Source organism: the organism of the source record quoted next, assembly GCF_019968985.1.
Source record: "MAG: Porospora cf. gigantea B chromosome Unknown PgB_NODE_81_length_44291_cov_156.205, whole genome shotgun sequence".
Taxonomy (NCBI): domain Eukaryota; phylum Apicomplexa; class Conoidasida; order Eugregarinorida; family Porosporidae; genus Porospora; species Porospora cf. gigantea B.
The window spans coordinates 13302-35666 of record NW_027179282.1 but is presented as its reverse complement, the minus strand read 5'-3'; the positions used below and the strand labels follow the sequence as shown (position 1 = coordinate 35666).

At 54.8% G+C, this 22365-nt stretch overlaps 11 protein-coding genes across 25 annotated transcripts; 6 read left to right on the top strand and 5 right to left on the bottom strand.

The window, feature by feature from the left end:
- Window positions 1–42: 42 nt before the first annotated feature.
- Window positions 43–6537, top strand: KVP17_003268 (uncharacterized protein; the record flags this gene model as incomplete). Of its 3 annotated transcripts, XM_068520360.1 has the most annotated exons (3): window positions 43–786; window positions 816–4008; window positions 4049–6537. In XM_068520360.1, 3 exons carry the CDS (start codon window positions 43–45, stop codon window positions 6535–6537), a joined length of 6426 nt encoding a protein of 2141 aa, XP_068371569.1. The 3 variants fall into 3 exon arrangements, with proteins under 3 accessions (XP_068371569.1, XP_068371570.1, XP_068371568.1); XM_068520359.1 differs by lacking the exon at window positions 43–786 and having other exon boundaries at window positions 1017–4008; XM_068520361.1 differs by lacking the exon at window positions 4049–6537 and having other exon boundaries at window positions 43–837.
- Window positions 6538–6563: 26 nt separating this feature from the next.
- On the top strand, window positions 6564–8837 carry KVP17_003260 (uncharacterized protein; the record flags this gene model as incomplete). 2 transcript variants are annotated; one of them, XM_068520341.1, is made up of 3 exons in its annotated part: window positions 6564–6795; window positions 6824–7025; window positions 7055–8837. In XM_068520341.1, 3 exons carry the CDS (start codon window positions 6564–6566, stop codon window positions 8835–8837), a joined length of 2217 nt encoding a protein of 738 aa, XP_068371550.1. The 2 variants fall into 2 exon arrangements, with proteins under 2 accessions (XP_068371550.1, XP_068371551.1); XM_068520342.1 differs by lacking the exons at window positions 6564–6795; window positions 6824–7025 and having other exon boundaries at window positions 7146–8837.
- A 57-nt stretch (window positions 8838–8894) lies between these two features.
- On the top strand, window positions 8895–9737 carry KVP17_005292 (uncharacterized protein; the record flags this gene model as incomplete). The annotated part of the gene is made up of 1 exon (XM_068515097.1): window positions 8895–9737. The coding sequence occupies one exon, from the start codon at window positions 8895–8897 to the stop codon at window positions 9735–9737; it is 843 nt and encodes a 280-aa protein (XP_068371585.1).
- On the bottom strand, window positions 9734–10995 carry KVP17_003276 (uncharacterized protein; the record flags this gene model as incomplete). 2 transcript variants are annotated; one of them, XM_068520375.1, is made up of 4 exons in its annotated part: window positions 9756–9811; window positions 9835–10522; window positions 10551–10917; window positions 10946–10995. In XM_068520375.1, the coding sequence occupies 4 exons, from the start codon at window positions 10993–10995 to the stop codon at window positions 9756–9758; spliced, it is 1161 nt and encodes a 386-aa protein (XP_068371583.1). The 2 variants fall into 2 exon arrangements, with proteins under 2 accessions (XP_068371584.1, XP_068371583.1); XM_068520376.1 differs by lacking the exons at window positions 10551–10917; window positions 10946–10995 and having other exon boundaries at window positions 9734–10528.
- A 111-nt stretch (window positions 10996–11106) lies between these two features.
- Window positions 11107–12246, bottom strand: KVP17_003264 (uncharacterized protein; the record flags this gene model as incomplete). Of its 2 annotated transcripts, none has more annotated exons than XM_068520351.1 (1): window positions 11107–12246. In XM_068520351.1, the coding sequence occupies one exon, from the start codon at window positions 12244–12246 to the stop codon at window positions 11107–11109; it is 1140 nt and encodes a 379-aa protein (XP_068371560.1). The 2 variants fall into 2 exon arrangements, with proteins under 2 accessions (XP_068371560.1, XP_068371561.1); XM_068520352.1 differs by having other exon boundaries at window positions 11107–12054.
- A 69-nt stretch (window positions 12247–12315) lies between these two features.
- Window positions 12316–12765, top strand: KVP17_003275 (uncharacterized protein; the record flags this gene model as incomplete). The annotated part of the gene is made up of 1 exon (XM_068520374.1): window positions 12316–12765. One exon carries the CDS (start codon window positions 12316–12318, stop codon window positions 12763–12765), a length of 450 nt encoding a protein of 149 aa, XP_068371582.1.
- Window positions 12766–12855: 90 nt separating this feature from the next.
- KVP17_003270 (uncharacterized protein) lies at window positions 12856–16857 on the top strand (the record flags this gene model as incomplete). Of its 3 annotated transcripts, XM_068520366.1 has the most annotated exons (3): window positions 12856–13007; window positions 13037–15054; window positions 15083–16857. In XM_068520366.1, 3 exons carry the CDS (start codon window positions 12856–12858, stop codon window positions 16855–16857), a joined length of 3945 nt encoding a protein of 1314 aa, XP_068371574.1. The 3 variants fall into 3 exon arrangements, with proteins under 3 accessions (XP_068371574.1, XP_068371572.1, XP_068371573.1); XM_068520364.1 differs by having other exon boundaries at window positions 13037–15128; XM_068520365.1 differs by lacking the exons at window positions 12856–13007; window positions 13037–15054 and having other exon boundaries at window positions 15223–16857.
- A 53-nt stretch (window positions 16858–16910) lies between these two features.
- On the bottom strand, window positions 16911–18041 carry KVP17_003257 (uncharacterized protein; the record flags this gene model as incomplete). Of its 3 annotated transcripts, XM_068520331.1 has the most annotated exons (5): window positions 16911–16983; window positions 17014–17443; window positions 17472–17550; window positions 17579–18001; window positions 18030–18041. In XM_068520331.1, the coding sequence occupies 5 exons, from the start codon at window positions 18039–18041 to the stop codon at window positions 16911–16913; spliced, it is 1017 nt and encodes a 338-aa protein (XP_068371544.1). The 3 variants fall into 3 exon arrangements, with proteins under 3 accessions (XP_068371544.1, XP_068371545.1, XP_068371543.1); XM_068520330.1 differs by lacking the exons at window positions 16911–16983; window positions 17014–17443 and having other exon boundaries at window positions 17468–18001; XM_068520332.1 differs by lacking the exons at window positions 16911–16983; window positions 17472–17550; window positions 17579–18001; window positions 18030–18041 and having other exon boundaries at window positions 17010–17393.
- A 44-nt stretch (window positions 18042–18085) lies between these two features.
- On the bottom strand, window positions 18086–19471 carry KVP17_003262 (uncharacterized protein; the record flags this gene model as incomplete). Of its 3 annotated transcripts, XM_068520348.1 has the most annotated exons (4): window positions 18086–18433; window positions 18462–18919; window positions 18948–19418; window positions 19447–19471. In XM_068520348.1, the coding sequence occupies 4 exons, from the start codon at window positions 19469–19471 to the stop codon at window positions 18086–18088; spliced, it is 1302 nt and encodes a 433-aa protein (XP_068371557.1). The 3 variants fall into 3 exon arrangements, with proteins under 3 accessions (XP_068371557.1, XP_068371556.1, XP_068371555.1); XM_068520346.1 differs by lacking the exon at window positions 18086–18433 and having other exon boundaries at window positions 18447–18883; window positions 18948–19458; XM_068520347.1 differs by lacking the exons at window positions 18462–18919; window positions 18948–19418; window positions 19447–19471 and having other exon boundaries at window positions 18086–18364.
- A 227-nt stretch (window positions 19472–19698) lies between these two features.
- KVP17_003272 (uncharacterized protein) lies at window positions 19699–20928 on the bottom strand (the record flags this gene model as incomplete). 2 transcript variants are annotated; one of them, XM_068520369.1, is made up of 4 exons in its annotated part: window positions 19699–20092; window positions 20122–20397; window positions 20427–20675; window positions 20714–20928. In XM_068520369.1, the coding sequence occupies 4 exons, from the start codon at window positions 20926–20928 to the stop codon at window positions 19699–19701; spliced, it is 1134 nt and encodes a 377-aa protein (XP_068371577.1). The 2 variants fall into 2 exon arrangements, with proteins under 2 accessions (XP_068371577.1, XP_068371576.1); XM_068520368.1 differs by lacking the exon at window positions 20714–20928 and having other exon boundaries at window positions 20427–20632.
- Window positions 20929–21043: 115 nt separating this feature from the next.
- On the top strand, window positions 21044–22277 carry KVP17_003261 (uncharacterized protein; the record flags this gene model as incomplete). 3 transcript variants are annotated; one of them, XM_068520345.1, is made up of 2 exons in its annotated part: window positions 21044–21462; window positions 21491–22277. In XM_068520345.1, the coding sequence occupies 2 exons, from the start codon at window positions 21044–21046 to the stop codon at window positions 22275–22277; spliced, it is 1206 nt and encodes a 401-aa protein (XP_068371554.1). The 3 variants fall into 3 exon arrangements, with proteins under 3 accessions (XP_068371554.1, XP_068371553.1, XP_068371552.1); XM_068520344.1 differs by lacking the exon at window positions 21491–22277 and having other exon boundaries at window positions 21044–21463; XM_068520343.1 differs by lacking the exon at window positions 21044–21462 and having other exon boundaries at window positions 21633–22277.
- Window positions 22278–22365: the final 88 nt, after the last annotated feature.

The window sequence follows — 22365 nt, the reverse complement described above, 5'->3', positions numbered from 1 at the left end:
CAAGATATTTGAAGCCTCCTCTCTGCACAGAAAAATCGCCAAATGTGGGAAGCTGCCAAAGATGTGTGTCCCACACCTCCTCTCAGCGCCCTAGTTGGCTTGCTTGCCCATGACATGACAGAGGAGACTAGAAATGACGGCGTCAAGGCACTGAATGACCCACCAACGATACAACGCATTTCGCTCTACTGTGAGCTGCTACTCAAGACGCTGGATGTGAAGGAAGTCGACCTCGCTCCCACTTCCCAGTCAAGGGCGTCTATATCGAGCCTTCTTGTGGGAACCGCGGATCTAGAGCGCGTCCGGCCGATGATGGAATGCCGACGAGCCTTCTACGCCGCGTCCGTCCATGTGGGAGAGCTCTCCATGAACGAGAGCTTTCAAGAGAGATTCGCATTCGAAAAGAAAAGACTGGGTTCGGTTGATTATGACTGGGACTTCCAAGAGGAGTGCTTGGCTGCCGTTGACCTCTTAGCGCTGGCCGAAACGGAGGCACATTGCGATATGAGCAGCTGCCTTTCCCTGAACATGCACCTCGAACTGGTTACTGATCTTTTCACACGCGCTTATCCCCTAGAACTTGAGATGTTTGTAGTTCGAGTTCATCACCACTTCATGGTGTCCTTCCTACGAAGGGCTTCCACGTGTCGTGGTGGAGAATTCAACACTGCAATCGACTCTCTGGTTCGGGTCCTTGCTACCGACAGAGAGCTAAAATCCGAGCTACATCTTAGAGTGTTGGATTTAGCAGCCGTGGTTTTGGTAACTCTTCTCGACTTAATCAAGGTAACGAGTTGGGAACAATCACAACGCAGATATCTCCTGAAGATCAGCTGAGTCGTGTTCGAGGCTTGGTTTCCCGAGCCACTGACCGACCAAGCCCCCTTCACCTGGTGACTCTAAAAATTCACAACTCCATCTCGCGGAAATGGATTGAACTAGGATCCGGAGGCGCTGACGACACGGAACTACAGGCGACTGCGTCGAGCCTGGAGAGCCTGCGTTCTGGGTGGTTTATGTCCGTTTTGCCTGTCATTGCGCGGCTACTGCAATCCTCAGTGGGCTTTCTGGACAAAGCAGCAGTGCATCCAGTCGTGTCGGCGCTGTTTCGGGATCTGATCTTCGTTGAACAGGTCTCAGAAGAGCCAGTTTTCTGCGGTGCGTGGAGAGAGTTCTTTGAGATCGCTGACATTGTTTGTAGAGGCGTTTCCCTAGAGTCTACGGATCGCTTCCTGGAGGAACAGTGCTTCTATGTGGATTTTGGACTTGAAGCGATTCGGGTGCCGCTTCCAGGAGCGTCTGGTGGGGAAGCTCGCATCCGCGAAATACTCCACCGGCTTCGGACCCCAGTACGCGGCGTGAGTGGGTTCGATGTTTTGCACAACCTTCTGGTTGCCGGTCTTCAGTCCCTAGCAGATGGCGCCTTCCCGGACTGCCCCGCCAAGGCGGATGTGCTTTCCGCACTGTTTCTGCTTTGCCGTCTAGCAGGCTTCCACCCTCTTGTGCGAGTGGCGTTGGACCGGATGTTCACCGGAGTGGAGATTGTCTCTGCGGTGCGCATTGTTGAAGATGAAGTGCACCCCAACTCGCCAACTGCTTACTACTTGTTTGAGTTTCTTAAACTCATGTGCACCTACGATAACCGCGGAGACTCGTATCAGTGGAGTCGCACTGAAATCCTTAAGAGTCTGACCGTCATGGCGGAGCCATTTTCCGCTGCTGACTTTCGTCACCTGTTGCAAGGTCATACTCTGGTTCTGACGCCCTCCCAGGGCATTCTCTTGGACCCCGTGTGTAATCGTTGGGTCCTTACAAGTCATTTGGAGCAGGTGGAGTCTCCTGATAGATTCTGGGCATCCCTCGTGGATCTGATGCTCTGTGGTGTCTCCGGACAGGGCCCTCTCTTCTTCCTAAAGTTCCTCAAAACGATGCTCGGAACCAATGTTCACCTTCTACACGTTGGGTGGGCGAGACACCTTACGCTGTCCATGTCATCCCTCGTGGTGTCGGCAGCGGAGAATGCGCTGGAGCCTCGCAGTGGGAAGACACCAGATGTCCCTAGTAGCATCTCACCAGCGATGCAGTATGTTCAGGCGTCAAGTCCTCCGCAGCACCTTTCAGCTGCTGGTAGAGTTCATACCACCTTCATTAAAGCAGTGACTCGCGCACTGAGTCAGGCTTTCAGCTTCCGTGTCAGCGGCATTTGCACCGCGTTTGAGGATCAACTCGCGTGGGATGCAGCCTACTTGGATGTCGTGGAAATTCTACTGGCCCACCTGATGAACTTCGAACGCGTGCTGGCGTCTTGCGATCTACGTGACTCCGAGCTGCTGCTGAGTTTCGGCGGCGACTCGCTTCCGGCGACCTCGGACCGGGCAACCCTGTTGCTGGAGTGCAACAGTATTCTCAACTTCATTGGAGAGAGCCGTTTGATCGATTTCCTGCTAACAATCAACGCTGTGTCGGCCTCGTTCGAGGGGAACTCCGTGTTGTGGTCGTCCACGCTGTTAGTGCAGCTGACGGAGTCCCGGCCCACGTGGAGGCGCGTCACCAGCTATGAGCCTGCCGATCTGTTTTCCTTCATTCCTGGGCACCGACAAGCATCCAGGCTTCGGTCATCAGCTTTGGGTGTGCTGCGGCTCCTGGCTTCGGCACTGATAGGCTCAGAAACATTCCTGCTTGATAAATTGCGGGAGCAATTCATTCCAGGCATTCAGAACTGGCAGAGGCTCCACTCCTTCACTCGACAACCGGGAATCGAGTACTACGATATGAACCTTTCTGGGTACCAGATGATAGAACCCGAGCTTCCTGGACTGACGTTAGGTATCGTCGTCCCTCCAATCCAGGGCCTTGCGGTTCTAACCAGCCACCCGACGCTGCGACCTCTGGCCTTCGACGTACTCAGTTGCCTCATGTTGCTGGGGCGGCGCAGCTCTCACTTCGACCTGCGTCTAGAGTTGGTCAACGTCTCTAGTCGTGTTTCAAAAGAGCACCTCACTATCATGCAGAAATCTCTGTTGGAAGACATCCTCAGACATCATGCCGTCAGCAGTGCCCCTAAACTCCCAGAGGCGAGCAGTTTTCTTCTCGTTGCTGCGTATTCCCAACCTCAGTTTATGCGATCCGATGGAATGACCTGGGCCGAAGCGATTTTGGGGCATCTGGAAGCGGCTGCCCATCCCGAGGAGAACGACAACCTGTTGACGCTGCCATGGACGAGTGATTCATTCACACTGAAACTGGCTTGCTACGCTCTTACTACTATACTCGACACTCTTCAGTGGAACCGCCGCACCAAGGTACACAATGACATTTTAGCACGATGCATGCGCCTCTTTCGTCACCTGGAGGCGGCGCAGGACATGCTGACGCTGCAAATTCATCTGACGGTGCTGACGCTGTCCTTGGGCGAAGAAGCTCCAGACGCTGAGTGGACGTCTTATCTCGCAGCGACTTTGTTTGATTGTGCCGAAGCGGTTGCTGCGATGACCAGTTCCAGAAAGCAGGACCTCGCCTGGTGGTACAGCTGCGTTGCTTCGGAGTCTCTGCCGAGGTCGCTGCTACTGGGACGCCGAGGCGTGGAAATGAGTCGCCTGCTTCCGACAGGCACCAAACATACTCTTATTGCGGAAGCTCCCATGGAACCTACGGGAGCGCCGGTGACCTTGCTCAGCGTGCCCGCTGCTGTGGACTCCACGGGAAGAGGCCACTGCGACAAGCTGCGCTTCAATAATGTTATGAGGCCGTTGAAGGACTGCTGCAACACTCTCTTCGGAACGACGGTGTCCTGGCTGTCGGAGCGCACACCGCCCTCGGTGAAGAGCCACCTCACAGTTGGCAGCCCACATGACCGCTTTGGACCCCAATACGTTGTCGCTGTGGAGGAAGGCCTTGCTCTAATCGAGGCCTACGCCAGTTGGAGCCTCGATTCCTGTGACGAACCTCACGTCGGTGCCGTACTAGGCTCGCTGCCTGTCACAGCGAAGCTCGACGTCTACAGCGATCGTGAGTTGAGACGCTTGTTGATTTTATCATTCTCTTCCAGTGCTTACCAGGCTGAGCGAGACCTTCGCTCTCTCGGACTACTTCTCCTTCTTGGTCATCGCTCTCAACACTCTGATTTGCGCCCACACAGACACCGTACTCCGTGCGGCACCCGTTGCGTGCGACTGCATCCTCCAGAGCTGTTCCCAACGAGTCAGATCTCTGCCGTCTCCTCTGGGTGTAGCTGACATGCAGTGCTGCTCCCTTCTGACGTTGCTAATACCACGTCTGAAGAACGACTCGCTGGACCTCTTCGACCCTCTCTGTCGCATTCTCGCTGCATCAGTCTCGGTGCTGGAGAATGGATCACCAAATTTGCAGTTCCAGCAGCGCCAGTTGGAGGCGATGCGTGTGGATGCGCTTGGTGCGTCAAAACTGCAAGACGACATTCAGCGGCGAGATGTCCCAGTGCTGTCGGCGGCCGATTTCCTGGCTTTTTTGGACGACTTCTTCCGTGGCAAGGCCGACCTCGTTTCGGTGGCTTTTATGAGGAGCGACCGGTTGGATCTGGAGCTGGCAATGGAGATACTTCTGAGCATTCAGCTATTGACTCTGGTTCTGGGGAAGACGCCACCGATTGCATCTGGGACAGAGGACACCCTGAAGCGCATATTGCTGACGTGTATCAGCGCCTGCAAGCGAACTCAACAGCAGGCTCATGTCTTGGCCCACGCCACGAAATTTGAATGCAGCCACTTCTACAACTTCTACTTTGGACCAGAAGGCTCCCCGGGAGGCGTGTTACCTGTCATCAGCATCCTGTTGCCGCAATACGCGACGTTTCTGTTGTCCAGTCTCCGATCTTTCGTTCCGAACGTCAGACTCAGGATGGCCGATATACTTGGCGCGTACCTTCAGAGCCTGCCACCCATCCCCTCGTTGCAGCTCATAGGCTTGCGCAATACGGAACCGCATTCCAACTTCGTCCGCGAGATCGCGTCTGATCGGCGCTTCCTGGCGCTTTCAGACCTGGCGGAGGACGTCGCTCTGGGTAACGATGTTCCCCCCTACCTGGTGAATAGGCCTACTCACTTCCCGATACTGGGAGCGATGATCCACGAGCGCGCGCTGCAGGTACAGGCGGTGAGTCTGGTGCTGCTGGAAGTGCACAGCATGGCCAAGACAGAGACCATCGATAAGAACATTATCAATGCTATTGTCAGATCGCATCCGTGTGAATCGTTTCTGAGTCCTTTGGGTCTCCTCCACAGCGACCAGCACACTTGGAAGGTGGCATACGTGCCTAATCTGTGGAGGTCGGCGTACGAGATCATCGGTCCCCCTGCAGACATTGACGAGGGCGTGGTCCGCCGATCGGCGGAACACGTCGTCTTTCTGCGCTTCCTTTATGTCCTTGGCGACGTGCTGCACACTGTTGACGCTGCTGCCATCCTTGACTTCCTAAGACCCAGATTCCTCTACACGTTCACGAACCTACGTGAAGTGTCCCAACTTGCGATTCTGGAGGAGTGCGCCGCCTCCGTTGGCGTGTTGCACGGGCTCTGCAAACTGAAAAATTTGTCTACCGGGACCCGAAACCAACTGGCTGAACTGCTGCTCTGTCTTCTTTCCAGCTTCAAGTCCGTTTTTGCAAGCATGGAGAGCGCAGTCGACTCCCCGGTGGACGTTCATGACATTATCCAACCTAAAAGTCAAGAGGAGGTATGGGCATCCAAAAAAGAAACAGTGCCGCTCTTTTATCAGAGAGTCTTGCTCTTGTTCCTCCGCAGCCTTCCCCTCATGCTCAGTTCGCTCTCAATGATTGAACTGCCTTCACTGCTGTTGGGTGATGAATCGAGAAAGCACCTTGCTGACGTCCTCACAGTGCCGTCTGGTTTGAAGTCAATCGAGTCCACCTGGGCAGGTGTTGACGGTCTTTGTCACCTCTTGTTCGACTTCACGCGCAACCTTGTACGATTCAATGATGACCTCTGCCGAGCCTCGCACATCTTCGCAGGGGTTGAGCAGCTCACGCTTCCGCCTTGCGTCGACTTGGGAGGCTACCGGTCCCCTTTCTCAGTCAGCCCGTCCGAGAAGAACCTCACTCGAGGCTTGCAACTTCCAACGTCTTTCCACTGCAAGCTTGTGGATCCAGCTCCCGCCCCGTCAATCTCCGGTTCAAAGCCAACACTGCTCAACAACGTGCAGCGATTCAAGTCCGTTAAAATCCAAGCGGAACCGGTGCCGATTCAGCACCTGCCAGCCTTCGTTACCGTGGAGCAAGTGACGAGATGGGCCTCATTAGGAGTGGAGCTGATGGTGGATCTAGGGTACGCTGCTCTTAGGCACCACACGAACGTTTATCCGTCGCCACACCCCGCAGTGACTGCCGTGCGGGTCTCTCGCGTTACGGAGCTAGCAGGTATTGTGGATACGTTTGCAGGGCCAGAAAGAGCGTGTTTGCCCCGAATAGCAGCGAAAATCGACGCGCTGACAGCCCGTCTGGTTTCTCTGGAGAAACCAGGATCTAGTGTGTGTGACGTGACTTAAACACTCGCAATATTGACTCATTTTTGATGTATCCCCCGCCAGACTTGACACGCGGCTCGCCATACTCGCCTCCTTACACACGCATGCAGGCTTGTGGTTCCACGGGAAACCTGCAATCTTCAACGCAGCCTCGAATCCCCAGTCAGTCACCAGCAGGGGTTCAACAGGCCGCCTACAACCCCTACTACGGACAGGTGAAGTTTGAGAGGAAAGCGCAGGGGTTGCCCATGTACTCAGAAGGCAAGCACGGTCGGAGAAGTGAGGGTTGGAGGGACCACCAACACAGACAAGAGACTCTCCTTCATATCTGGAGTCCTTATCACCTCCCTGGCTGTGGCGTGCGGGTTCTTCCTGGTTCGACAGGGTTACGTGGGGAAGTTCTTGCTCCGTACGGAGGTTCACAGCGAACCGTTGGCCAAGCAGGCAACCAGTGACAAGTTAACTGGGCCCACACCCCTCAGTGCGGGTCTCCACGGGCCTTTGGGAGTGTGAGGCGGTCCATGGGCTGATTACGCAGCATTGGCGGAGTCAAGCTGTGGAATCCAGAAGTTAACCAGAAAGAACTCACGGGGGAGGCGCTCAACGCGCATCTCTCTCGTTTCGGCGGTATGAATCGCAATCTGTCGGACCAAACGCCCCTTGACCGGCCATTCCCGTACAATTTCGCTAAACCCGCGTCGTGTCCCACTTCAGTGGGCCGGGCGAAGGTGTCGGTGGTCATCCCCGTATGTGAGGAGGGGCCGTCATTCTTATTGCGAACGCTGCACTCGGTCTTCAACCGCACGCCCCCAGCGCTCCTCCACGAGGTCGTTCTCGTGGACGACTTCTCGAGCGACCCTTGGTTCTTTGACGAGTCCATAGGGTTGCACGCGTATCTGCGGTCCCTCCCAGAAAAAGTTACTGTGGTGCGGTCCAGTCGAAGACAAGGCATCGCGCAAACCAAACTTCTCGGAGCAAAGCACTCTTCAGGTGACTACCTTGTTTTCGTGGACAGCCACGTCGAGTTCGGAGACAGATGGTTGGAGCCCTTGGTCGCCCGTCTACGCGCAGAACATACGGCAGTGGTGTTTCCCGAAAGCGTGATGCTGTCTCCCGTTACGCTGGAGCCGAACACCTCCTTCCTCAGGTCTCCTGTGGGTTTCCAATGGAAACTGCTGGAGCAGGCAATTCCTGGGGCACTGCAGCAACGGTTTCCCACAACAAAGCGAGGCGCTCAAGAGAAGGACCCCAACTACATCGGTACACCGGTGCTGCCAGCTGGCATGTTTGCGGTTGAACGAAAGTTCTTCATGGAGACCTTAGACGGTGGCTTCGACTCCAAGATGCCAGGCAGCATCGGCATGGACAACCTGGAGCTTTCACTGCGCACGTGGCAGCTCGGCGGACGAGTGGAGTCCGCGAGGTGCTCTGTGATTGGCCACGTCTTCCGACAAGGCGGTAGCATTTCGCAGGACACCACAGACTCCAATGTGGCATCGCCAACTCTGCAGATTTACCGAAACAAGCTGCGAACCATGCTGCTCTGGATGGATGAAGGTGGCGCCCTGACATACCTGTTGTTAGGGCAACCTACCAGTCAATCGTTGGAAGATCTCGGGGGTCAAAACCTTCTTGATGCATACCAGTGGAGAACGACCAACTTGAAAATGAACTTCTCCCAATACATGGAGCAGGTCTACCCAGACAGCACCTTCCGTGGGCCGCAGGACGTGCCCTTCGCTGGCAGGCTCCGCAACGTGGGCAGTGACTACTGTCTGGACCAAGGTAAGGGGCGTCACCTAGTTGGTCAACGCTCGATGACGCTGATAAAGTGTCTCGATCCGATGGTAGCCGACACGATTCATCAGAAGAATATGCTGACTGTGAGGCGCCAACCGGCCAAGGGCTCCCTTTTCAACCTTATGCACCCTTCCTCTCAGCAACTTTTCGTATACAATCAACGACTTCGATGGATACATCCTGGCACTAACGACGAGGCCTGTGTTGGTAACGGACAGAGAGCTGACTTCACCGTCTCGTGCAACAGCACTCCGCAGACCTGGACTGTCGACTACATATCTCCCGCGCAGCGAAAGCGCCTAGTATTACCTTCTCTTGCCGACAAGAAGTACGTCCGGCTTATTAACGACCAGAATGGATTATGCCTCACTTCGCCAGCCGCAGGTTCGGAACCGCAGGGGCAAGTGTCAATACCAGTTCTACGTGACTGCTCTCTGGAGAACAAGTATCAAATCTGGACGTGGGACGCATACCAGACGCCACAAGGCTTTTTGGAGTTGCGAAAAGAGATGGGCCTGTGACCGAATTTTTAATATGAGTTCCGTGAGGCGGTAGCACTTAAATACCCGATTGTTGGTATGTGGTTCCGCGAAGAGAGTCATCTGTGGCCTGGACAAAGTTTCAGTCTGGAAACCACCCGCTGTATCGTAGACACACGATCTCGATTTCAGCACATTCAGGTATTTGAAACTGCGACCTACGGTTGTCTACTCGTTCTAGATGGATGCATCCAGCTCACTGAGCGGGATGAGTTCTCGTATCACGAAATGATGGCTCATACCGGAGTTTTCGGCATGGGTGGGGAGGCTCGATCGGTGCTGGTGATTGGAGGCGGGGATGGCGGAGTGGTGCGAGAGTTATGCAAGCACACCAGCGTGGAAGAGATTCACCTGTGCGACCTGGACGAGGAAGTTATTCGCGTCTCGAAGGAGCACTTTCCCAAGGTCGCCTCTGGTCTTGGCGATAGCCGAGTAACAATTCACGTGGAAGATGGAGCTCAATACATGTCTCGGCACTCGAACAAATTCGACTTGATCATCGTGGATTCGAGTGATCCTGTAGGTCCAGCTGAAACACTGTTTGGCGCAGATTTCAAGACGGCGTGCCATAAAGCCCTCAAGTCGCGAGGCGTACTTATCCAGCAAGGCGAGTGTATGTGGCTCCATTTGGACCTCATCAAGACGATGCTGCTCCAGAGCCGGGAGCTGTTCGACTGTGCTCTCTACAGCTGGCACTCCATCCCAACATACCCGTGCGGTACCATTGGACTTGCCATAGCCGTTAAAGGCGACCTTGACATGAAGCTACCGAAATCGTTTGAAGGCAGTTCGTCGGTCCTGTTGGAGACGCGTTACTACACCGAGGACATTCATAGGGCCAGCTTCTCGCTTCCGAAGTTCGTGGCGGCCGCATTGATTTAAACTTCTTCTTTGCCGTGTTCACCTCCACTGGTTGCGCTCAAATTCCGAAGTGCCGCAACGTGGTCCTTTACGTGCTGCCGGAATACCGTTGGCGTACAGCTAACGCTGTGCTTCAACTTGGCTGTGCCGCGGTTAATTTTGGCTCGCTGCGACGGCGACCTCTCAGTCATCAACGGGCGTCTCAGGCTCTCATCAGTGTGGCGGAAGCTGTGTGGCCTCGCGCGCATAAACTTGGAAAACTTGGAGACCATTCGCTGGCTCTCATCCATGTCAAACTCATCCCAGATCTCTTCTTGAATCAGCTCTTCAATGATGTCCTCCATAGTTATAATGCCCTCCAGCTGGTAGGGCCCATCTGAGCCATTGCGCAACTCCTGTGCGTCAGCGACAATGAACGCTAGGTGGGAGATTCCCTTCTGGAACTCGTTGAGAATGTAGTAGACACTGGTCTCGGCGGTCACGTAGAGCACGCTGCGACGGCTGTTAACCAGCTGACCCATGGTAAACTCCCCTCCAGAGGAGACGCCAAGCAGTGTTTTGACAAGCACAACGCCCAGAATGCGGTTCCGCTCTTCTCGGTAGACAGGAATCCTGGAGTGTCCAGTCTTTAAAATAGTCAGCAGGAGGTCATTGTCGTATATAGCCGAAGCCTCCAGCATGAATACCGCATCAAAAGGAACGATAAGATCGTGGCAGGACTTCTCAGCAAGTTTAATTGCACCATCGATTACGCAGGCCTCGTCTGGATCCATTTCGGCGTCGAATGTCGTGGACACAGAGTCTTGCTGCATGAGACAGACCCGGGGTTCTCACGCGGTTAAGGTGCACCAGAGCCTTGAGTTTCTGTCGGTGGCTGGTGAGGTGGTCGCTATGTCCACCGAAGATGAAGTCCAGCACTCGTGCTATTGGGTAAGCCACGGGAAATGTAGCCACAATGAGAAGGTTGACCACAGGAAGGGCGTACACAGCGATGCTGAGTTGGTTGGGGCCTGTGCAGACAGCCTGGGGCAGTATTTCACCCAAAACAAGTATGGCAGTCATTGATATAACGACCGCTGCCCATGCCGGAACTACGCGGTCTAGGAACACGGGTAGTGCTTCCATGGCGAAGGAATTCGTCAAGAGAAGCGCGACGAGAAGAAGGTGCTTGTGCTCCAGCACAGAGAGAAGGCGATCTGCGCTGAGTGACGTTAAACCTTACAGCTCACGCATTTCTTTCTGATGGGGATCCCTCCAAAGATAGGACCTTGAGATCCATCGGATTCAGTGACAAAAGGCCTACAGTGAGACCTGATGCAAGTCCCGCGAGTAGGACAAGTCCCACAGACACGGCGACGTGAAACAAGGGCATCGGAAATTGAACTATAGTTCACACAGAATGCTTCTTGATAAAGCTTTCAGTCTGGGCGTCGTGGAAGCTGGCACTAAGCTCCACGAATGGGCTGACACCCATTTGAAAATTAACGAAGAACTTGGTGAAGAACAGCTTGCTGCCGAACACGTACGCCTTTGCTCCGTGTGCGCCGACAGGGTCTAGCGGCATGAACGCGGCCTTCTGCATGCCGTTCTCTCTGGGTGGCAGAAGATAGTCCTCCGGCGAAACTACGATCTCGAACCCGTCAGGCAATACGTAGCGCACCTTCTCGGAGGTGAGACCTTTGAAGTGGTGAGCGTGCTCTGCACTTGGGAAGCTGTTGAAGTTGGAGCCTGAGTCGAGAATCGCGGTTCCCTTTTGGTCGTCGCAGCAGAGCTTCGTATCTCCCACGTATACAGCCCGCAGTTCGATTTCCCAGTACTGTGGAACTCCGACGACGTCGTATCGGTGAGTGTCAGGTGAATGCAGCTCCGGCAAGTCTTGGGTGCCATTCCCAAGATAGAATGCGGAGGAGCCGACGTCGGACAAGTAGAACGAGAACATTTTGGAGGGGACCTCTTTCATTAGATTTACCACTGCTGAATTGCGCTCCTTGCTCATGCTCATGGCGGGGAAATTGAAGCCAAGAATACCCTGGAGCTCGTCGTATAAACGACGCGAACCCCGAACCTCGCTGACAATGCCCACAATCTGGTCTACCATTTCGTGACCCATAATCTTGACTCGTTCCAGTGCTTCTCGTCCCTTGACCCGGCCAGTGCCAAAGCCCACGAAAAGAGGGACGTTCAGCTCCACCTCGGAATGGGAGTTCTCAACAGAGTACCGACTATCTGGACAGTTCTCTGCGCAGTCGAGCAACAGAAGATTGCAGCTTCCCGTATCAAATATGACCATCAAGTCGACAAGAGGGTTTCCGACATGGATGCGCCCGCGATACTGCATCGTTTGCATTGGTTGGAGCCTCGCCAGCTCGCCAATGTGGCGGCTAACCTCCGCATCATATCCGAGAAACGCAGACGGCCTGTTCGGTACTTGGAGCAGTGGTCCTTCGCTCGATACAGGCTCAAGAAGTATCAGCGACTTATGGGCGAGCGCCAGCCCGAAAACGAGAGACGATAACATCAGTGTGCACATCAAATTCGAGGGGCAACGGACACGTAACCATTTTTTGCTAGGACAGGTTTAATTTTTGCGACTTTTGAGATGTCATCATTCAGAGAGAAACAACTACAGAAAGTGAAGACTAAACCCGGATATCAAAGGTACTGCGAGTGCGTAGAGAGGGAAAGTCGTCACCCAAGCTTGAAGGGAACCTGGCATCCAAGGACGCCTGATGCACATCGGATACGGAGCAGTCGAGCCTTTAAGAGCGACGTGTCTCGTTGGGCAAAGCAGCTGCACCTTTGGGGAAACCTGAGTTCGGACGACCTGAAGAAAGTGCGACGGATGAAGTTATGGGAGCTAAGAGACTTCCAGCCCTCACGCCAGGCGCCTGTGTCGCCGTCGCGGCTGGCTGCTGTGCTGCGGACAGGCGAACGGGACCACTCAGTCACGGAACTACTGTCACAAGGATGTCCAGTTCTTTTTTCTGCGCTGGTTCCAGGGCGCCTATCTGTGGATGCAGACCTCTTGCTGGACGCAATTGAGATGTAAAGGGCCTCACTTGTCCAATGACTGTGGGGAAGCAGGAGAAGAGGTGTTACCGGCGGAAAAGTAATTCAAAACCAGGTTATTTATATTTGCATGAGGACTCCAGCAAAGGACTCCAGTATTACCCCACGAGGCATTCTCCGCCTTGGGAACAGTGAACGTGATGGAAAAGAGAATGAAGAGAGACGGAGCGTGCGATTCGCGGAGCAACATGAGACCAAACGATTTCGTTACCAGTTTTCGGAGTGAGGTATGAATCTTTACATTCACGCAGATCATCTGAGATCGTGTCTGGCAATCTAACTCCTTTGAACGAGGCGACTGAATCATCTGTTGCGTCTCAACGTCCCGTTGTGGGTCTAGCTGACGGCTTTGACTTGTCGTGCGATTCCCCCGGACTGGCCAGCGCCAGCGGCACCATGAGATTTCCCACCCTGGCTCAGATGGGGGAGCATGACGGACCGAGGGCATCTATCCAGTCTCCGGCATCCACGTGCACCAGGAACTCCATCGGTTCTCCAGGCAAGATGTTCAGGTCAGACATGCAATGCGCCGTGCGGCAGGACGTGGGTACACCGGATCTGGCTCCTGGGCCCTTGAAGCCACACGTGAAACCCGCTAATGTACCTCTGCTGAACCTAACCGGTATTGGCGGCGGGGCTGACGACGGACGCAAGAGAGCAGGAGACCCGCAGCAGTCAAAGGAGTCAAAGAAAGCCCGGATGAGCGTGAGGCTCAACCGTGCTGGTGTGTCGGAGATTACCGATGACGGACATCATATTCTCACTCCGAGAGACCGCATGTTCGATACGGGCCTCGATCCCAGCACATTCAACGACTTCGCCACTCCTCCAGGAGAGACCTTCAACTTTGGCGTGAACACCCCACCGGATAAGGGGCTGACGATAACTCTTGCAGACATGCACAAGGCTTCCCCAATGACGAAGTCTCCACTGGAAGGCCGCTCGCCCGTGGCTCTCCTGGTTTCGCGAGACCGAGACCGTTCGCATCCGGCGACTCCGGCGCTTCCTGACCTTACCATGACGAAGCGCCGAAGCCTCATGCCAATGATGATGGTCGATGAGGGACTGGAGCCGCTGAGGAAGCAAGAATCCGAGAGACAGTTCAAGAGTGTCCCACCGCGAACCAGATCGCCTGTTGAAACCACTCCGCTGTTCCCACCAGTGGACGAGTTCATAACCAACGTCACTAGCACACAAGAGACCAAATCTCCTTTGCTGAAACGGCACTCCGTGAAGACTTATGGCCGAGAACACCGCTCATCCCGACAGATCCAAATCGACGAGCAGATCATGGAAAGACTCGACGAGGCACTGGCTCAACCGGACTGGCAGACGCTGGATAACCTACCCAATCACTACTATGCTAACAAGATGAAAACCGATTTTTTGAATTCTATTCCGAGAGTAGCAGAATACGCTGGACGGCAGTTAGTGCCTCTGGATGCATTGGACGTCTCTCTGGAAGAGAGCGAGGACTTCAATGCCAACCTTGCTGCGGTCAGGCGTCTTAGTGGATCGGTACGCCGCGAGAGAACGTCGGCAAATCAAACCAGAGAACCTGAGGAAAAATCGCCGAGCAGACCCTCCTTACCCTCTCGAGTCGAACCCTCGCGCCGTCCTCCGGGCAGAACAAAGGAAAGCATCCTGGCTCGATACCCGCCCACGCTAGCTGCGTTAAGTAATATCACCCCACCCACGGCCGCCGTCGCGGTGGAGGAAGAGGATACCGTAGAGTTCCGGTTTCGGCGAGCTCGAAAGTCCCCTGAGCGTGTCGAGGAGCCTGCGGTGCTCGCGCCCGTGCTGCCGACCTTTGTGTCCGTGACCAGCATGACGCTCGACCAGTTCGATGAATTGATGGACTACCGCAGACCACGGCCAGAGGCCGATGACGTGGAGGCGACGCTGCGAAATCGTCACTCCGTGTTCTTTGGAGAGCCGTCCCGAGACGTTCGTATCAACGCGCGAAACATGGCTGACGACGACAGCGTTCAGCAGCTGGTGGACAAGGTCTCGGAACTCGCAAAGATACACGCGTGGGCCGAGATGGAGGCTGACGTTATCGAGAGCCTTAACGATGCCAAACAGCGCTATGACCGCATGGTAACCGAATTTGGATGTCCAGGCAGCCCCGACTACGATGCAGTCCAAACGCTTCTGGAGCTGCTGAATGCCATTCAGTACGCCTCCTTCGTGCGGGAACACGAGTCTGTGCGTGACCGCATGGAGCCCGACGAGCTAGAGCAGGCCCTTAAGGCAGAGATGGTCGCGAGTGAGCTTCAGCGGAGGTGTAAACGCAGCGGCGAGACTGGGCGAGATCCGAGCGGTTTGGGTGAAGATGTGTGAGCTGCGCCAACTGAAATCCGAGAAGGAGTGGCGCAGGAATGTGAGCAGGCGTCATAAGGCTGGGATCAAGCGGCACGTGGTCAAGTACGTTGAGATGTGCACTGACGCCCTAAAGCAAGACAACTACCAGCTGGAATCTATTCTTCGTTTCCTTGACAAGTACGAAGCTGAGAGGGCGAACAAGGCCAAGGTCAGCCAAGCTCAGCAGGTTTGGCTGAAGACACACGAGGACACCAAGATCACTCTGGAGGCTATGAAGGTGCGGGTAGAGAAGCGAAAGCAGAGCCTGAGGCGCGAGGCGTTTGATCTACAAGGCGAGACGGAGGACGTCGTCGACAAGCTCCATCAGAGCATGCGTCTCATCCGGAGTATCCACGATGCTCGAATGCAAATGGTGTCGGATCTTGGGCCTGTGATCGGTCTAACACAGGACGTTTTGCTGATGGAGACGTACTGCGGCCAGGCCATCAAGGACGTCTGCGCCCATGGTTACGACTTTGTCACCAACTTCCATGACGGTGTGTTGCTTGCGCCACCAAACGAAGCGATACTTACTATGAGGGACCCTTTCTTGATGGACATCCAACAAGTGGGCGAACTCAGAAAACGGTGGGAGCTGCCGTCGGAGCAAGAGCTGGTGGATGAGCTGAAAGGTCGCGTCCGAGGAGAATACGTGACGGAAATGCACGATCGCTTCATGCGGGTTTCCCGAGAATTCGCCGACTGGATTTCGAGCGCAGAACAATCAATGGAGCACTCATCCAAGCAGATTGCCTACCAGACTGACATCGACGCCCTTCGCGCGCTACTGATGTCTGAGGAGCACACCTTGTTCTGCGGACACCCACTCGTAAAGCATCACTTGCCTGTTGGTCCTAGAGTGCTGGTGCGGTTTAAGTACGAGGAGGATGGCGTCCTGATGGACGGGTTGTCATTGAAATTCTGCGACAACGGACCCAACGATTCGGATCCGTCGTGGCCATTCGTCTGCGCTCGAGGTGACGTCCCAGTTGGTGAACACGAGAAAGCCATTCTTCTGGACGCGATTTTCAGGCACATCCTGTACGACCTGGCCGCTCGTCAGATCCTCAGTACCGTGCGCCCTTCTCTACAGACGGAAGGATTGCCAAGGCGAAGCATCGCTCTTGACTGCGTCGTGCCGACGCCCATCATTCAGAGAGCGGTGCACGCGGCCAACTTGATGACCATTCGCATGGCTCAGCTCAACGTGGAGATGCGGCGTCTGTTGAGTCGTTGGGCGAACTTCGTTGGCACCTGCCCCTTCTTCGAGAGAAAAACCGTGGACGACGAAGACGTGCTTCACATGAGAATGGACTTTCAACCTCTTCTCCAGCGAGTGCAGCTACCTAACTTCGCGATGCCGTTTGAGTGCGAGGTTTACTGCTTCGTGCAACTCGACCGCGCCCTTCGAACAGGGAACCTAGTCCTGAGCGTGACTCAGCTCGCAGTGCACATCAGAGTTCGGTCTTGCTTCTCCGACGAGCAGCGTCAGTTGGCTGGCGAGTTCTCGAGAAAGGTGACTCAAGCAGCGGAAGCCATTTTGCGTTCTCGCCAACGCTTCCTCGATCCCCAGCTCAACCAGGCGTTCGGTGACAAGGCAGTAGACGCGCAGTTCCTCAACATCGGGGACTACTGCTTCACGAACTTGCTCGATGAGCTCCTGGCTAGGGCAGAAGCTAGAGATTTCGACCTGCGTCACGGACGATGATCCGTATCGTTTCATATGCGTTCCGTGTATTCAACTCTGTTGCGCGAACGTTTTTACGAGGTTACACTGGGAGACAGTAGCCAGCAGAGAGGGGCTTGTGCCAATCCATGAATCACGGAGAGCAATCTGAGTGAACGGCAACTACAGAAAACCTACGGTAACCTGAACTTGGACCATCTGGAAGGCGGTTTAGAGTTGCGTAACCACGACCCGGCTAGACAACACCCGAGGCTGGCGACACACGCCAGATAGATGGATGCTACGCGGTAGACAGTGCTGTCGCCTGTCACCAGAGAGAGTACCATTATTAGGCACACATGGAAATACTTGTAACTACTTAGGCTGAGGACGTCCATAGATGATGGCCACTTGTAATTAGTCTCTTGCAGAAAGAAGGCGCCGACAAAGTATAACACGACCTCGGCAACCAACAATGCTAGACCGTACGACACCGTCGACGGGAGTATCTCTGGGTGGAAGTCGCTTAACGCGCCCTTTTGAACGCCGCATAGCAAAACGTATGTGACGAAGGTCATTAGGGGTATGTAAAGGTCCACGCTGCGCAAGGCCCACACTGCTGAGTAATCTGCATCAGATCCGGCTGAAAACCTCACCCTTTCTGGAAGTTTCGTCTTCGACAGCGCAGACCTGCGACCCGCGGGCGTTCTTGCCCCGTCTCCTGTACTGCAGGAACTGCGTGGCGTCCACACCTGGATCCCACCTCCATGAAGGGAAACAAAAGTGCTAATGCCTTCAACAGCACGTACTGGTGTGTGACATCGAAGTAGGCACGGATGACCACCAGGAAGTGGGGGATCCACACTTGAACTTGCCGTGTCCGCTCGCTCATGTCGCCTGTGATCTGGCCCGCCATGGTCCGTACGACCGTGCCCACCAACTCCTCGTTCATGCCCGCGCCGCGTGCGACGTGGGAGCCCAGCGCCTCAGCTGCCGCTGTGAACGGCGAAGACACGACTGTGTGTCCAATCTCTCCAGTGGGAAGCGGTCCTGCAGGCAGGTTCTTGAAACTCATGCGTCTCTGAGGCCGCATAGGGGGCGTCACGTGAAGACCACCAGACAGAGGAGGCTGCACAGGCTGCACCGCGTGTCTACTAGGCACTCGAGTTATTGGCCCCAGTGGAGGCTGGATGATGTGAGAGGCACGATCTCACCTGCGGTTGCATCCGAAATTAATGGTTTACGCTTGGGATGAAAGGTTTATCACAAGTCACGCTTCATACGCACTGACATGGTCAGAGTTATCGTCGAACTCTTGTGACTCTGGGAGCAGCAGGAGTCGCTGTTGGTCTCCCAACTCTTCAGGAGCTGTAGATTGCCGCCTCAAAGTGCCGCTCAGCGCTCCTTTCGCCATTAGTATTCCACTGGTCGAGAAAGCCGCCCATGCAACCATCAGCAAACCGGTGCTCAGGCCCATGTTGGCTGCGAACTGGCAGGAGAAAAACCAAGAGGGGTCAAGCGCGACTGGCGACGGGAGCACAGCAGCCATGTCCAGTATTCCCGCTGTACCCGCCACAACACAGTACCCCAGAACAAACGACTGGAAGAAGACCTGTAGCTGCGTGTACACATCAGGCGACCCCCACATTCATTTGCGACGGATCCAGCTTGTCCAGAATAAGGTAGAAGTAAGGGTAGGTTCCTGCGCAAAGGAGGATGACGTACATGATAGCCTTGGACGTTGTGACTGTCGACCCGAACAGCAAGTCCACGAGTTGAGTTAGAATCAAGTTGACAACAAGATGAGCTGCAAAGAGTAGGAGCGCAAGCCATCCCACAGAGAACTGCCTGACCAGTTGGGTTGCCCTTTTCCGATACGCTTCTGGCAGAGGTTCCAGTAAAGGCGCTACAGTCCAGGGTCCAGCCGTCAGCCCGCCTGCGATTCCCGCAGCCACCAGCAGGACACAAAGAGACGACGGCAGACCGAAATCGAAACTCAGACACAGGAGACAAATGCTACACACCACCGAGGCTACGAAGCGGAGCAGCAAGTCTGGGAATTTCTCCGCTGCGAAGGAAAAAAACAGGCCTCCTACAGCGATATCTACATGAGCTGACAGGCTAAGACTCACACGCGAAATAGACGTAGAGAAAGTAGATGACCCAGCCCTCGTAGGCAGTCGGTGCGAAGAGTAGGTTGTGGTAAGCGCCTGGGCCACCCACGAGTTTGGAAAGCCCTCCGAGTCCAGGAGACCCTCCCAGATCCAGCACACCCTTGCCGCCTTTACCTCCAGCCTCTGGGGAAGCGGACAGAGTTTGGCTCGCCTCGAGGGCCTTCTCGCCGGATCCAGTTTCCGCCGCAAGAGCAGCAGTTAGCGCGTCAGGTTTCGGCTTGAAAGTGCCAGCAGCAGCGCCTCCAGCCGCCTTTTCTGTGTTCTGTGCTAGACTATTCCCACTAGTCGAATCAATATCACGCTTGAAATCCGCGGCGGCAGATGTAATCTCCTCCTGTTGTGCGTGACCCAGCGCTACCTCTTCTCTTGGCAGAAATGGAACCTCGAAAGGGTTTTTAAGCGCAAGAAGTTTCTTGGTGTATGATAGAACTGCGTGTGTCCGGCCCCTAGACCATACCCTTTTTGGCATGAGGAAGACTCATCTGCAAGTCTGTCGTGAATCCCGCCATACCCCACCTTCCACGCCATGAGCTGCCCTGTGTAAGTCTGTAGATCGGCCACTCACGGTTTGGGTTCGTTCAAGTCAGCCTCGGAGTTCAGAGCGGATATGAAGGCGACCTCCTCCTCCTCAGTCCATCGTGCCAGCGCGACAAACAACCAAAGGAATCGCTGGTCCATTTCAGATTTCTGTCATACACACAGAGATACATCAAAGGACGTCCTTGGCGTCTTGTCGTTGCTGCAGTTTCTGCATCAGAGCGAACTTAGCTCCGCCTTGAATGAAGCCATAGTCTCGGTCCTCCACAATGCGGTCGAGGTTTTGCGCGGCGGGGAGGAATGTGGCGTTGTCTGTCTCCGTTAGTTGCCCCCCATGCTGCAGTACGAGGTTGGCATGGGCTTGGTCATAACTTGACGGCCCTCCCGAGTGCGACTCGGTGGCGTGGCCAACCTTAAGCGTGCGTCCCGCTATCTCGAAGCCGTTCATGGCCATGATGGAGTCCCTAGCATCACTCGCCTGTCGGTAGTGAATAAATGCGTAGCCTTTGTTCTTGGCCGTATATGGGTCCTTGTGGACGTCCACAGACAGAATCTCGCCAAACGGCCTGTATTGTCGATCCCACCTAATACCCACTCAAACAATTGCATCAACTCCGCCTCGGTAATTGTGGAAAGCGTATCCACCAGCCCGCCAACGTAGATTTTCAGCGGCCCATTTCCACTCAACATCTCTGCGGCCTGCTGCTTCGCCACCTTTGCGGCGCGGTTTTTTTCTGCTTGGGAAGCCTGGATAACGACTCGCTGTCCCATGATCATTGCCCCGCTTCCCAACGATATGGCCCTGAGCACAGATGCCTGCTCGTAGAACTCCACATAGGCCACACCTTTGGATTTACCAGACCTCGCGTCCCTGCGTGATAAATCCCAAACGAGTCGCACTTAATGAGTTGAATGTCGGCCACCTTCCCTGCCTTCTCCGTTAGGAATCGCCACACATCTCTCTCGGATGCCTTCAGACTGAGATTCATGATGAGCACCGTTAGGTCGTCACGCTTGCCATCGTCTTCTCGGGTTCGAAGTTTCTCCTCAGCGGCGACCTTCTCCTTCTCAATTCGCCGAAGTCGGCGGTCCTCCTCAGCTTTCATTCGACGGGCTTCTCTCTCGCGCTCTGCGGAGGCGGCATCGCGACTGGAAGTGGATGAGACATATTCATAGACACCACCTACGGCGACCTGGACCTCAACCGTCGGGAAGATTGCCGCCTTGACAGGGAACGACGTCTGGACTCTCTGGAGTCAGAGCGTCGGCGACGGCGGCGGTCTTTGGAGTTGTGGCGTTCTCTTGATCGATCCCGGCGAGGTCTATCTCGGGATCTCTCATTAGACCTACGTCTCCGGTCCTTCTCTCCAGTGAGTAATTGCTCCAGGGATTCGAAGTCCATCAGATAAATTACTGATTTAAGTTTGAATATTTAGGGATTCGCAATTTGTTTGGAGCTGGTAGGTTTATCCACTACACTGGATTGATGCTTCTGTGACATATTTTCTCACTGCTGCATGACACATGAGGATAAACGTGTAGAACTCATTTCCCTTGAGTGCCAGGCGGGAGATGCAATACGTTTATTCTGTCCAGTGGGTGATGCACACGGTACAAATGTCATATATATGGCAGAGGTAGGCACTAACACCGAGGTGGGCGAGCCTGATACGAACACCGTGGTGGGCGAGCCTGATACGAACACCGAGGTGGGCGAGCCTGACACGAACACCGAGGTGGGCGAGCCTGATACGAATGGCAACAACCTGGCAAACGACGACCACAATGCATCAACAATGGAGTCTGCACCTCGGACTCCTCAAGACGACATGGCTGAGCTGACCCTTTTGGCTGACCATACGAAGGGTGCCGAGCCGATCATCCGATGTGAAGAGCCCTTTACAAACCAGCAGGCAGATGTCCCCCCTCCAGAGTAGTGAGTAATCGTGGCTAACGTGATTCAGCAAGTTTTTCGTGGGCGGTCTGGGCCCTTCAGTCGAAGAGGCGGACCTGATTACCTATTTTGCCAACTTTGGCCGTGTTTCAGCGACAAAGGTAGTTGTAGACGCAAATACGGGCGTTCGCCGAGGCTTTGGCTTCGTGACCATGGAGACACAGGAGGCGTTCCGGGCCATCTTTGCCTCCCGACATGTTATCGGAGGCAGGGTTGTTAATATACGACGTCTGCAGACCGACTCCGAAAGCATCCCTCGGAAGATATTTGTTGGCGGACTAAACCCCGCTTTGAGCGAGGTACAAGTGGAATGCTACTTCTCGAGGTTCGGACATGTTGAGGACGTTACTATTCTCAGAATGCCTACAAGCGACGGTACCCTAGGGAGGTCTAGGGGATTCGGTTTTGTTCTGTTTGCGGAGGATGATTCAGCGAGACGGTGTCTCCTCAGTCGAACCCACATGGTTACTCCCAATGACCGTGTGGACATTCGGCCTGCGGAAGCGCGATCCCGAGCCCGACGACAGCAGGATCAGCCTGTATTCAGGCCTGAATGGCTCCACTACTATCCCCAGTACTACAACCTTTACGCTCACGGACCTTTTGCAGGTCAGGCTGCCTACGCACAGGCTGCTTATGGCCAGCCTCCTTTTGGTCAGACATACGTTCCTGGAACGTATATTCAGCCTTCTGTGCCCTATGCAGCCGTTCCGTACGGCCCCCTACCCCCCTACAGCCAAACTGCACCGTACGACCAGCCTACGACGCACACCTCTCGAGCGCACCCGTACCAGTAGTCTACTACTCTCCTACATTTTAACGTGGCCATTTAGTTGCCCAGCCAACCCTAGTCCCTTAGTAAAACGTCGCACTCTGCTCTACTAA